Raw genomic sequence first — 12132 nt, forward strand, 5'->3', positions numbered from 1 at the left:
AAAAAAAAAAAAAAAAAAGAGGTTAGAGTGAAGAGAGCCAAGCATAAGAGACTCTTAAAAACTGAGAACAAACTGAGGGTTGATGGGGGGTAGGAGGGAGGGGAGGGTGGGTGGTGGGTATTGAGGAGGGCTCCTTTTGGGATGAGCACTGGGTGTTGTATGGAAACCAATTTGACAATAAGCTTCATATATTGAAAAAAAAATATCTAGTCTTATAATTTATTGTCAACTCTTATTTCTATAAATTATGGATTATAACATTTCTTCATTGCCTCCTGCCAGCCTACCACAAGGTAGAAAGATACTAAAGATAAATTAAAATCAGAAATTGCTTATTACCTTGTTAGCTTATTTAATGAAATGTTGGTTAGGGGAAAATACAGAAGAAGATATGTTTATAGGGAAGTGTGTGTATATTTTAATAAATTATGCAATTTAGTTTCCCATGTTGTTCCTATACTCCCATCTTGTCTAACAGTACTATTGTTATAAATATATAAAAGTAAGACTGGAGCACTTTCTTTTGAGATGGTCATTATCCAATACTGAAGATTAAGCCACAATATGCTATTGACTCTATCAAACATAAAAAGAATAGAAAATAGTGCTCTTTGGAAATATGATGTTATAAATCTGATTCTATCTAAAAATAGAAGGTTCTTATATTTAAATGTAACAATCCTTTGGTAAACTTTATCTTCCTGTCTTACAGGTTAACAAATAGAAATATTATACACAAACCTGCAGAGTGGACCTTAATTGCTGTGGTGTTGTTGTCATTGTAAGTACTATTTCAGATTTTAACTCTAAATAGTAAATAGAATTTTGATTGGGGAAAAACAAAGTTGTTCATTGATTTTATAAGCATCATGAGAAAAGATACCTCTATTTTGTGCCTTATTTTCCTGTCCTATATGATAAAATAACTAGTGTAAAGTGATATGCCAGTATTTTCACAAGATTTAATTATTCTCTTTATATTTTTTACCATATTTTCTTCCAAAGGCCTTTATCTTTGCAAATATGATTTGTTATATTTTGAAAGAGGACAACTCCATGTGGAATATATATGGAATAGCCCTTTAATTTCATTTTTAACAATGCATTTTTATTAGCATTGAATGGGCCTCATTTTATAACTGTAATTTTACCAACACATCTAATGTTGTTTCATTTGTCTCAGCATTAATCGCTTTGGGAAAGTTTTATTTTCCAAACTAATGTACATCTTTAAAATCAAACAGATTAAAGGAACTAAAGTAGATAGTACAGAAGCATATATAAAACATTTAATACTCATTCACCTTTTAAGAAATCACTGGTGGTTTCTAAAGCTGTCTCTCGGTAGGGTTAAAACCTTCTAGTAAGTGTAGTGTTTTTCAGCTTGAATTGCAAGTCTTCTTTTGAGGACCATTCATTACTGCATTACTGTTGCCTCTTGGAGCTTGTTAAGTCATTGAAGCCCATAGGACAGTGAATACTTTACTGGACACTCATAGGTCAAGAAGTGTTATGAGCCAACCTCATAGCATCTCCAGCCCTGCTCTCTCTTTCTTGATATTTCTTCAGTCTGACATGTTACTCTGGCTTCACTGTCCCAAGGAAGGCTGTGCTGGGAGGCATTAGAGTAGGCTTCAGTGAGCCAACATCTGTGTCACCCAACCAAATACAACTCACAGGATTCATTAAATCAGAACACAGAAAATAACTTTACTTGAATGCCTTGATAATAAATTTTTTATCAGCCGTAAGAACAAATCTTTTGTCATTTCTACTATTCAGGGTCCCAGTTGAATTGGTTATTTGTGAAACAGATCTTATTAATATTTTAGAAAGTTTTTTCCATTTTATGAAATTTGTAAATATTTTGGTCACTGGCAAAAAAAAAAAATATCAGTAACTCTGCTCACCCACCATATCCTATGCCTGCCAATAAACCCTCATAGATAACTGTTTAACTGTACTTCTGCAATTCATTATACTAAAGAGGAAGTAACTTTTTTGGTTGACAAGTCACAGGCCTGGGCCAAGCAGTAATCTCAGAATCTTGCTTTCTAAGCCAGTAACTGGAAGTATTATCTTAATGAGCAGCTGCTTACTGAAGACACACGTTATTAGGTCCTACTTTTTTTTTTTTGTATCAAACTCTTGACACATATTGTCCAAAATGTATAGCAATGAACAAAAAAAGTATATAAAATGAAATAATAAAGACTGCTGTTAAAATTTCAAATTATTCCCTACAAAAATAAACCTCTAGTGTTTGATTTCAATGTGGCACAAAATATTGAAAGCTTTGCTAGTTGTTTTATGCACTGACTTCCCTAACTTTGGATCTAGTATAGGGAACCTCTTATTTCAAGGGTCAGTGACCCATAAAAATAGTAACTTAATTGAATTCAAGAAACAGACTGCACATCGTCGTTGCATTACATGTTGCGCGTTACACAATCAGTCTTGGGATAGCAGTAAACCCTGTTTCCTTTTCTCATTCACCTTAAATTCTTACCTTTCATTATGTGTTAACCACTATCTAGATCTACCTGTCTTTCTCCTAATTCTTTGTCCTTTTGATACCTGGACCTGTAAAATCCTGCCCAGTTAGGGCTCTTTCAGCTTCTTTTAAAATCCTTGGTCACTGTAGACGCCAAGTCAGCTGCTTCTTTCTTGGGTTTTGCCCTTCAAATATTATTTTCTCATAATTCTAACTTTTGCCATTGCCCCTTCTTGCAGGCTATTTCTGATCCCTTCCATTTTGATTTTGCACCTTCTTTATCTTCACTAGCTGAGTCTCCTTATTTTTTGCTCATCAGCTCTAAGACTTTTGTCTCCTGTCCCAGTATTATTTTATTTATTTCCTCTTTTCTAAGGAAGTCCCCTTTAGCTTTTCATATTTCTTCCCCCAAGAGAATCTCTGGCTCGATTTATAGCCCCTTTCATTCTTAGCCTATTAAAATACTACTCCCATTTACTTCTATAAAGTATAATTATACTTTAGATTTGTACCTCTCTTTCTGCCCACTTAACAGTTCACAATTTTGGGAAAGGCATTTTGTCATTGGGGGAAGAAAAAGCAGGCTTGAGGACCAGCATTGGATAAAGAACCTTAAACACAGTGAAAAATTTGGAGACTTTAGTACCCAAAGAGACATGCACATAAACAGGTAAAGGAAGTAACATACTCACACATCTGTGGACCAGTAACCCCACCACTCAGCCTTTTAATTTATTGTTGCTAAAACTGATAATAGCATACATGGGATTATCTTTTTTTTTTTTTTAATTATTCTATGACTTAGAAAACCTTTGCATCTATTCTCAAATTTCCAATGAAACTTGTTTAGCCGTTGCTTGCAGATATTTCTGGAATTCATGTTAAAAGTGAACTCCTTACAAATCCTTATAGCTAGGAAAAAGATTCTGAATGGCAGTTGTAGTCACTGAAGATGAGTGTAATAAGATAGTATGTTAATTATTATAACAATAGTTCTATTCTTTGTATACTAACATTGCAAGGTTTTGTTACTAATAGCACTTGTTTAATGAATGAAAGCTGTTTCAAAATTTTTCTTGAAAACCACTTTAAAAAGTATACATTTTATTAGTATGTTGCTGTACTGGCTCCAGTGTAACTCTTGCAGAGGGGGAAAAATCACTATTTTAGGCAAAACATGATAGTCCAAAAGAAAGAAAGAAGACTGGTTCTTCAATTTTTACATCTGTATGCTTAAAAGTAAATGAGGTGTTTTTGTGTCAAATCATATTTTCCTAGTAACTTCCCTTGCACTTTCACAGGTGTATTAACATTTTAAAAATTTGAGGGGCACCTGGGTGACTCAGTTGGCTAAGCATCCAACTCTTGATTTCAGCTCAAGTCAATGTTTAGTGAGTTCGAGCCACACATCGGGCTCTTGCTGACACCTTGGTGCCTGCTTGGGATTCTCTCATAACAAATAAACTTAAAAAAAATTGGAACCACAACATGCAATTTGTCAGTGTATACTGATGGGAATTTTATACCAATATAATCTCAGGAAGAAATTGATCAAATTGAGTTGTACACTTCATCTTTGCACACTTAGTGAAATACACCTATCTATAAAAATAAATCATGACCTATTGCCATTTCATTTAGATTTTTCACAAATTCCATACGACTTGAATAGCCACTGTGACTGCAACATTTATGGATATATATATTTTGTACTCAGACCTTAAGTAGTTACCAAGAGCACACAGAAAGACTTTTTAAATCAGAGCTTAAACAGTATACACTTACTTAACAGTGAAGAAATTAATTTCCCTTTAGTCCTTTCTTATTTCTTTAATAAATGTTATAATTAACAAAGATTCTCAAGAACTCCTTACATAAAACATCTGTAATACTGAAAATTGACCCAGTTCTTTTTTTGTTGTTGTTTGTTTTTAATAACTCATTAGAAATATGGTAAAGTAACCTGGTAATTGGTGTTATGCTTAAGCACTTACAGTAATTTTTTATCTTAGCTGAACTTTATCAGACTTTACTCTTATATACTGTATATTGAAACAATACAAAGTTGAATCTGCTTTTGCCACAAAAATAATGCTCTAATATTAGACTTTTTCCACAGTCTCAGTGCATGATTTTTCATAAAGATGTGTATAAATAGATAGTCTGCTATAAATATTTTAGTGCCTATATACAGTGTAAAGCTAATGAATTTATATAATTTTGATGTGTTTGCCAAATTAGCAAGCATAAAAATTAATGACATTAAAGTGCATTTTGTGATGCCTCCTCATAATGATATCATATTTGTTTTTATATTCCTCATAATTCTCATCCTACTCTTAATACAGGAAAAAAACAGAAACTGTAGGATCGCTTTGCATCATGGTCTCAGTACTCAGGATATTCTCCTTGAGAATATTTTGACTGGTATTTTGTGAGAAGATTTTATAGCCATAGGACACCCCCATCAGCTTGATCCCTTCTCTCCTTTTTCTCTTCCTTTTGCTCTTAGTCTTCCCAAGTCATCTTTGACTTCTCATTATACTTCAGCCTGTAACACAAGAGGGGACTGTGCAAATGTTGACTTAAAGCTGACAAATAGAGAGAAAGGTCCAGACTAGCAGCCAAAGAGAAGCCAGATAGAAGTCTATGGAGAAGCAAATTAACTGGCCTGACTTACTTTATGTACAGCCCACATGTGAGAAATGAGAATCAGTTTCCTCAGTGTCCTTTTGTACTTAAAATACTACTTTTCCACCCAAGTTAACCTTTGTAAGTAGCCACTACTTTGTATTATGATAATCTGAGGTTAATTGTAGCATAGGAGTCAGGTGTCTTTTAGTGCGTAGCCAGTTAGGGGGTATATGTTATGGTCCATGGGAATGATTTGGTTATCTAATGAAGGAGATGAATACTTTTTATTACCTAGAAAGAAGAGAAGGTAGAGAGTGACTTCTGGTAATCTAACATGGATACATGCTCTTCCTAGTTTTATGCCCTTGATGTTCTCTAATGGAAAGCTTTCAAGATCATCTCCAAAAATGTCTGCTTTCATTTTATTTATCTGAACTGTCTGTTTCCAGTGAACTATGGCCCACTTCCTAGGCAGAGACCATGCAATAGTATATTCCTCCTAAAAGCTTTCAGTATTCCTATCGTTAAGGGAGTAGCATGTAAGTCCTGAGAAATGGTATTTAAACAAGCTCAACTTGACCATGATCACTAAACAAAAGCCTTCGCTGGATATGGGCAGCCACTTTAGGTAATCATCATACACATAGACACTCAGGAGAGTCACTTCCCTAGGGTACCAGGCATGAATAGAAAGATGTGACTAAGGCTTTTTGCCTCAGCAGATTTTTTTTTTTAGCCTACCCATCACTAACTTCCTTAGAGAAGTTTGTGAGCATACCATGAAAAATGAAGACGTAGTTCCTTAGAAATTTTTTGATTCTCAGAAGTATTCTAAGGCCTTTCTTCTAACATTTGGTTCTAAGTAGTTAAGACCATATAGTGGAAGATCATTGAATAACTTTTTTTTCCATATAATTATGGAATTTTTTATATTTAACTGAATTTTTATCAAGATATAATTCATATAACATAAAACTCACTATTTTATAGTGTACCATTCTCTGGGTTTTAGTATATTTGTTATATTATGCAGCTGTCACCACTGTCTAATTCCAAAGCATTTCCATCATTCCAAAAAGAACCCTCATACCTGTTAGCTTAGTCCCAATTTCCTCTTCCCTCATCCCCTGGTAACCACTAATCTGTTTTCTGTCGCTATGGATTCTGAACATTTCATACAGGTGGAATGATATAATATGTGGCCTTTTTTGTGTGGTTTCTTTCACTTAACACAGTGTTGTCAAAGTTAATTAACACTATAGCATGTAACAGTACTTTGTTCCTTTTTATGTCTGAGTAATATTCCATTTTATGGATATACTACATTTTATTTATCCATTAATCAGCTGATGGACCTTTAGGTTGTTTGTACCTTCTGGTTGTTAAAAACATTTGTGTATAAGTTTTGGTGTGAACATGTTTTAGTTCTCTTGTGTATACACCTAAAAATAGAGTTACCATCATATGCTAATTCTATTTAATCTCTGAGGAACTGCTAGCCTGTGGAACAGTGGCTTCAGTGTTTTACATTTCCACTGGCAATGTATGAGGGCTCCATAGATTGAACTATAAAGGTCTTCTCTTCTTGCCTCAAAGCCAGTAGTCATTTTAGAGGCTTACATTAACAGTTTTTCCAAAACTTAAATATGCACATTTTGATTGATTTTAGACCTTCATGGACTTGTAATATCTATTTCTTATGTTCTGGGAATTTCTACTTAATATGCAAAATGACTCCCTACGACCGCCCCCTGCTTCCAGAATGACCATAGTGTTGAATATGAGACCATATAAATTGAATGTCTGAATCGTAACAGGTGGCATATTTTTGGATTCTTCAGTATCCATAAAATTCTTTGTTTTTTTTTTTCCCTTGTGTAAATCTTGGATTTGTTTATCTTATGATGTTTACTATCACAGTACCATTGTCATTGTGAAGTTTAAGTGTTTGTTTACTGATGATTAAACAATAATTAGATTATTTCTAAACCCCCCTCCCCCACATATTTATTGCTGAGAGATATTTTTAAATTGAAGTGACTTTAGGAATCCAGATCTTTTCTAAAGAAAAAATACTTGTTTAAATTTTTAACCAAAGCCTACTTTCCTCAGTGATTTTTCCCCTCAGAATTCCTTGTAATTTTGGCAAGTTTATAATGGTTAGTGTTTTTATCCACAAGTAGCTGAGAGTCCCCAACCTCAAGCCACAGTTCACTAAGGATCCATAGCAAAAGGGTGTTCTGTCTAGCTTCCTCATCCCAAGCAGCAGCAGTGGGAACATTGGTGACAGCAAGTATCAGGCAGTACCTGGCCCTTGCCAGTCACAACTTTGACTTGCAGAGTCAGTCTCCACATCTGTCAGTGACATTTTGACATCCTGACTGAGCTCACTGAGAGGACAAGCCAGGAGAGGCTAGGAGTCAAGAGGCTTTAGGACACTGTTACCCTAGCCTCAGGGTTGGGCACTGTAAGAGTGAGATCATGGTTGCATATGGACACCACTGGTTGGTTCCATATCAGTTCTAGGGCATTGAAAAAAAAAAGTTAAAGCCACTATTCTGAAAGAATTGTTGCATAACAACAATTATGAAGAAAAACTTTTCCAACCCTCATCTACAAAGCTGCTCTATAGGTTTGTCACAAACAGGATTTAGATATAAAGTTTAAAGTCGCTATAGCCCAGCCCTTTAAACAAACCTGTATGTAATATATCACTACAAAGTGAGTTACAAAGAACTTGTTTGCTTTGAATTAGAAATATCAATGGAAAGCATCCCTGCTTCCTTATTAATAGGTAATCCTAAAGCATTAAATACAAACATTATCAGCACATAAACCATCTGTTATAAGAAAAACATTTTATTTTATTTGGCTGGCATAGTCTTTTATAATCAAAGTTTTTATCTCAGTTTCCTAGATAATAGTTATGAAGTAGAAAGCCCATAATGACATACTTCTTGAGGGTATGTTCTTCTTTTCTACCTATTTTATTTTTCTTAGAATTCCTTAATAGCCTCATCTGCCTCTTGATTTTGGGACTTTAACTTTGTGCCTAGGATAAAAGTAAATGCAATTTAAATGTATGTAAATAATTTTTATTAATCATTTTTAATAAATGTAGTTTTGGGGGCGCCTGGGTGACGCAGTCGGTTAAGCGTCCGACTTCAGCCAGGTCACGATCTCGCGGTCCGTGAGTTCAAGCCCCGCGTCGGGCTCTGGGCCGATGGTTTAGAGCCTGGAGCCTGTTTCCGATTCTGTGTCTCCCTCTCTCTCTGCCCCTCCCCTGTTCATGCTCTGTCTCTCTCTGTCCCAAAAATAAATAAACGTTGAAAAAAAAAATTTTTTTTTTTTTAAAATAAATAAATGTAGTTTTGTTACCATACAGACTACCTTTAGCTACACAAGGGCCTCTTAAAACCCTAAATTCAGTCTCATTCTGGATTATATCCTGGTTTTTTTTTTTTTCTTGTTGGCAAAATGAGAGGTTAGGCTATATCTGGGTTAAATGAACTTAGCAGTGTGAATTCAACTATGAGATAATATATGTAAGAAATTATTCTAACGCAATAGGCCAAAGGTTACTGAAGGAGACAGTGAGGATGAGTATATTTAGTGTAGGAAGCAATTTAATTTTGCTGATAGAGCCATAGTAACACTGCCTCAGTATTATTACTTAATGATCTTAGTCATTAAACTTGCCAAAGAAATGCTTTGAGTGATATGGCTAGTCACTCTGTGGAAAGATTACAGAGCACTCATTTAAGTCACTGGGAGGAACACACTCCCCCCATCCCCCACCCCCAGGATTCCTTTACTGTCTTTCTACCTCAGAGTGACATTATATTAGCTGACATTATATTGCTTTCTTCATCAAAGCTGAGGAAACTGCCCTGTACAAAAGGAAACAATGGAGTGGTTTAGTACCTCAGCATTATACGTAACAGTAGTGAAAAGCAAAATAAAATGCGTAAGCTGATTATTTTAATGTAAAAATATGTTTTAAGGGGCGCCTGGGTGGCGCAGTCGGTTAAGTGTCCGACTTCAGCCAGGTCACAATCTTGCGGTCCGGGAGTTCGAGCCCCGCGTCAGGCTCTGGGCTGATGGCTCAGAGCCTGGAGCCTGTTTCCGATTCTGTGTCTCCCTCTCTCTCTGCCCCTCCCCCGTTCATGCTATGTCTCTCTCTGTCCCAAAAATAAATAAACATTGAAAAAAAAAATTAAAAAAAAAAATTAAAAAAAAATATGTTTTAAAACTAATTATGCTTACAGAATCATCACTACAATCTATGGACCTTTTTTCCCTCTTCTACATTATTATCCTTTACACTTTATGTGGGAATAAGTGCTGTCAGTGAATAAGGATGTCTAGAAAGAACTTTGATGTGAGAATTTCAAATTTCTTCGTTCAGATCACATTTAAGGAAATGTTTAAAGTGGTTCTAGAGTAATGTTTTCCTTTTTTACTTCCTACTTTTTTTTTTATTCACTGATGAAAAGATCTCAAGTGTTCATTGATAAATCTTCTTTGAACTAGATATTGTAGGGCGACCCGAGTTTCTTCTCTGAGATAATATCATCTTATTATTAGCTAAAGAATTGATAAGCACCTGCTTTGTAGCTCTGATTTTTCTTCTAAAGAGTTGGTTTAGTCTTTTTTTTAAATGTCTCTAATACCATGCCATGACAATCAACATAAGTAGAACCCATATATACCAGAGAAGGAAATGAGACCCACACTTTGTTGTAGCATTATAACTATAAATTAGTGTAGAAGCTGGCATCTACGCAATAATTGAAAAGATTCCAAATAGTTAGAAATCCGAATTTAAAAACAGACAATGTTTATTGAGCAGCTGCTTCTGGTAAGACTGTCTCTTAGGCTCTGTGGGGGATACAAAGGTTAAACAAAGCCTCTGCACTGAAAGACTTTACAGCCTACTGGATTTTGAGGAAAAGGGGATATGAATGTGTACAATAAAAAGTTAAATGTATCATATGGGCAAAAAGGAAGCATAGACTTGGGAGTTCCAAAGAGACTAAAGATCTGGACTAAAAAGATTTAATAAAAAAAAAGAAAGTTTCATAGCAGCGGGCTTTGTGTTGACCCTCCAAAATAGAAAGGGTGTCAAGAAATAGAAATGAAAGGATGAGGGCATTCTGGAGGTACTTCTAGCATGAAAAAAAAAAAAAAAAAAGCAAAAGGATTTCTTGAAGAGTACAAAATAACTGGAAAGAGTGATTGGAAAGTTGGGTCTATTACAGAGATCTTTTCATGGCAGATAAACTTACTTCAGTGGAGAGTGAAAGTCATTTTTTTTTTTAACATTTATTTATTTTTGAGAGAAAGTATGAGAGGGAGAGGGGCAGTGAGAGAGGGAGACATAGAATTAGAAGCAGGCTCCAGGCTCTGAGTTGTCAGCACAGAGCCTGACGTGGGGCTCAAACTCACGAGTGGTGAGATCATGACCTGAGCTGGAGTTGGACGCTCAACCGGCTGAGCCACCCAGGTGCCCCGAAAGTCATGTTTTAAGTTTTGAGCAGAGTACTGTCATGAAGCCCGTGCTTTAGGAAGATCAGTCTTGCAGAGATCTAGAGTCACATCTGATTGTGTCTTCTACCCTACACCAGTATTTCATCCACTTCCAATTGCTCTTAAAGAAAAACTTATTACTGTGGCCTCTGTGGCCCTGTGCAGTACAGCCCCTTCTTCAGCCTCCCCTCACACCACCCTACCTTGTTCTTCTCCTTCCCAGCACACTGACCCTCTTTCAGCCCTTCTCATCACACTCTCTCACCATAGGACCCAGGCTGTTCCCTATGTCCAGGACCTTCTTCCCTCCCCTCTTCGTTTCGTTAATTGCCCTTTATCTTTTAGAACTTGAGGAAGTATTTCTTCCTCAAGAAATCTTTCTTGACTTCCCTGACTAGAGCAGGTATCTTTACAAATAGGGTTGTTGTTGTTTTGTGTTTTGTTTTGTTTTTATAACACCATGCACTTATCTTTCCTACACTGTTCTGTTTTCAATTTTATTTTTTTTTCAACGTTTTATTTATTTTTGGGACAGAGAGAGACAGAGCATGAATGGGGGAGGGGCAGAGAGAGAGGGAGACACAGAATCGGAAACAGGCTCCAGGCTCTGAGCCATCAGCCCAGAGCCCGACGCGGGGCTCGAACTCACGGACCGCGAGATCGTGACCTGGCTGAAGTCGGACGCTTAACCGACTGCGCCACCCAGGCGCCCCTCAATTTTATTTTTAATTGCCTGACTACTTGATTAAAATCTGCCTCCCTCATTCAACTTGAAGATTTTAGGGGCTGGTTCTTTGTCTGATTTTATTCACCATTATACACTTAGCTTTGTGTTTAATTATAGATTCACAATAAATATTTGGCAGTGAATGAGTGAATGTATGAATGAGGTTAATTAGGAAACTATCCTTCCTTGCTCTTTGTTGACCCCTTCCCTCCTGCCTACAACTGCTTACTCCTCTTTAAAGCTTAAAAAAACAAAACAGAAGAAACAATTTTATCCTTTGTTCTTAACCTCACTGACCCCCTCAGACTATCATCCATTCACTGGACAAACTTCTTTAAGAACTAGTGTGCTGTCAGTGATTCCAGTGCTTTTCCTTAATCTCATGCATTCTTACTCTTGCCTACATCATTTATGAAATTGATTTTCTCCGACTCCACTAGTAACAGCCTAGTTAACCAAAGAGCAATGAGGCAGTGAACTAAAATGATTACAGTGAGAATTAAATGGGAGAGACCTGTAGATGATAATAGACATTACAACTCGAGAATCGACAAGTTTTAGCAATGTGGGAAGTGGATAAAAAACAATGTCAAAATATAGGCACACTTCATTTTATCAGGCTTCACATTATTGCACTTTGCAGGTAATTGCATTTTTTACAGATTGAAGGTTTGTGGCAACCCTGCACTGAGCAGGTCTACCAGCACCATTTTCCAGCAGCTCGCCATCTGCTCACTTCGTGTCTTTA

At 36.1% G+C, this 12132-nt stretch overlaps 1 protein-coding gene across 5 annotated transcripts in view; it reads left to right on the forward strand.

The window, feature by feature from the left end:
* The window catches only part of RPAP2 (RNA polymerase II associated protein 2), a 100011-nt gene that overhangs the window by 59688 nt on the left and 28191 nt on the right, over positions 1-12132 (forward strand). For all 5 annotated transcript variants that reach the window (XR_005788757.1, XM_040470976.1, XM_040470977.1 and 2 more), the window contains exon 11: positions 713-781. Coding sequence is in view for 4 of the 5 variants with exons in the window: in XM_040470976.1 (XP_040326910.1) it covers positions 713-781 (69 nt within the window). In the remaining variant the exon portion in view is untranslated. The remainder of the gene's footprint in view (positions 1-712; positions 782-12132) is intronic.

This window comes from Herpailurus yagouaroundi, unplaced genomic scaffold (genome assembly GCF_014898765.1).
Source record: "Herpailurus yagouaroundi ecotype Mexico unplaced genomic scaffold, PumYag 77, whole genome shotgun sequence".
Lineage (NCBI taxonomy): Eukaryota > Metazoa > Chordata > Mammalia > Carnivora > Felidae > Herpailurus > Herpailurus yagouaroundi.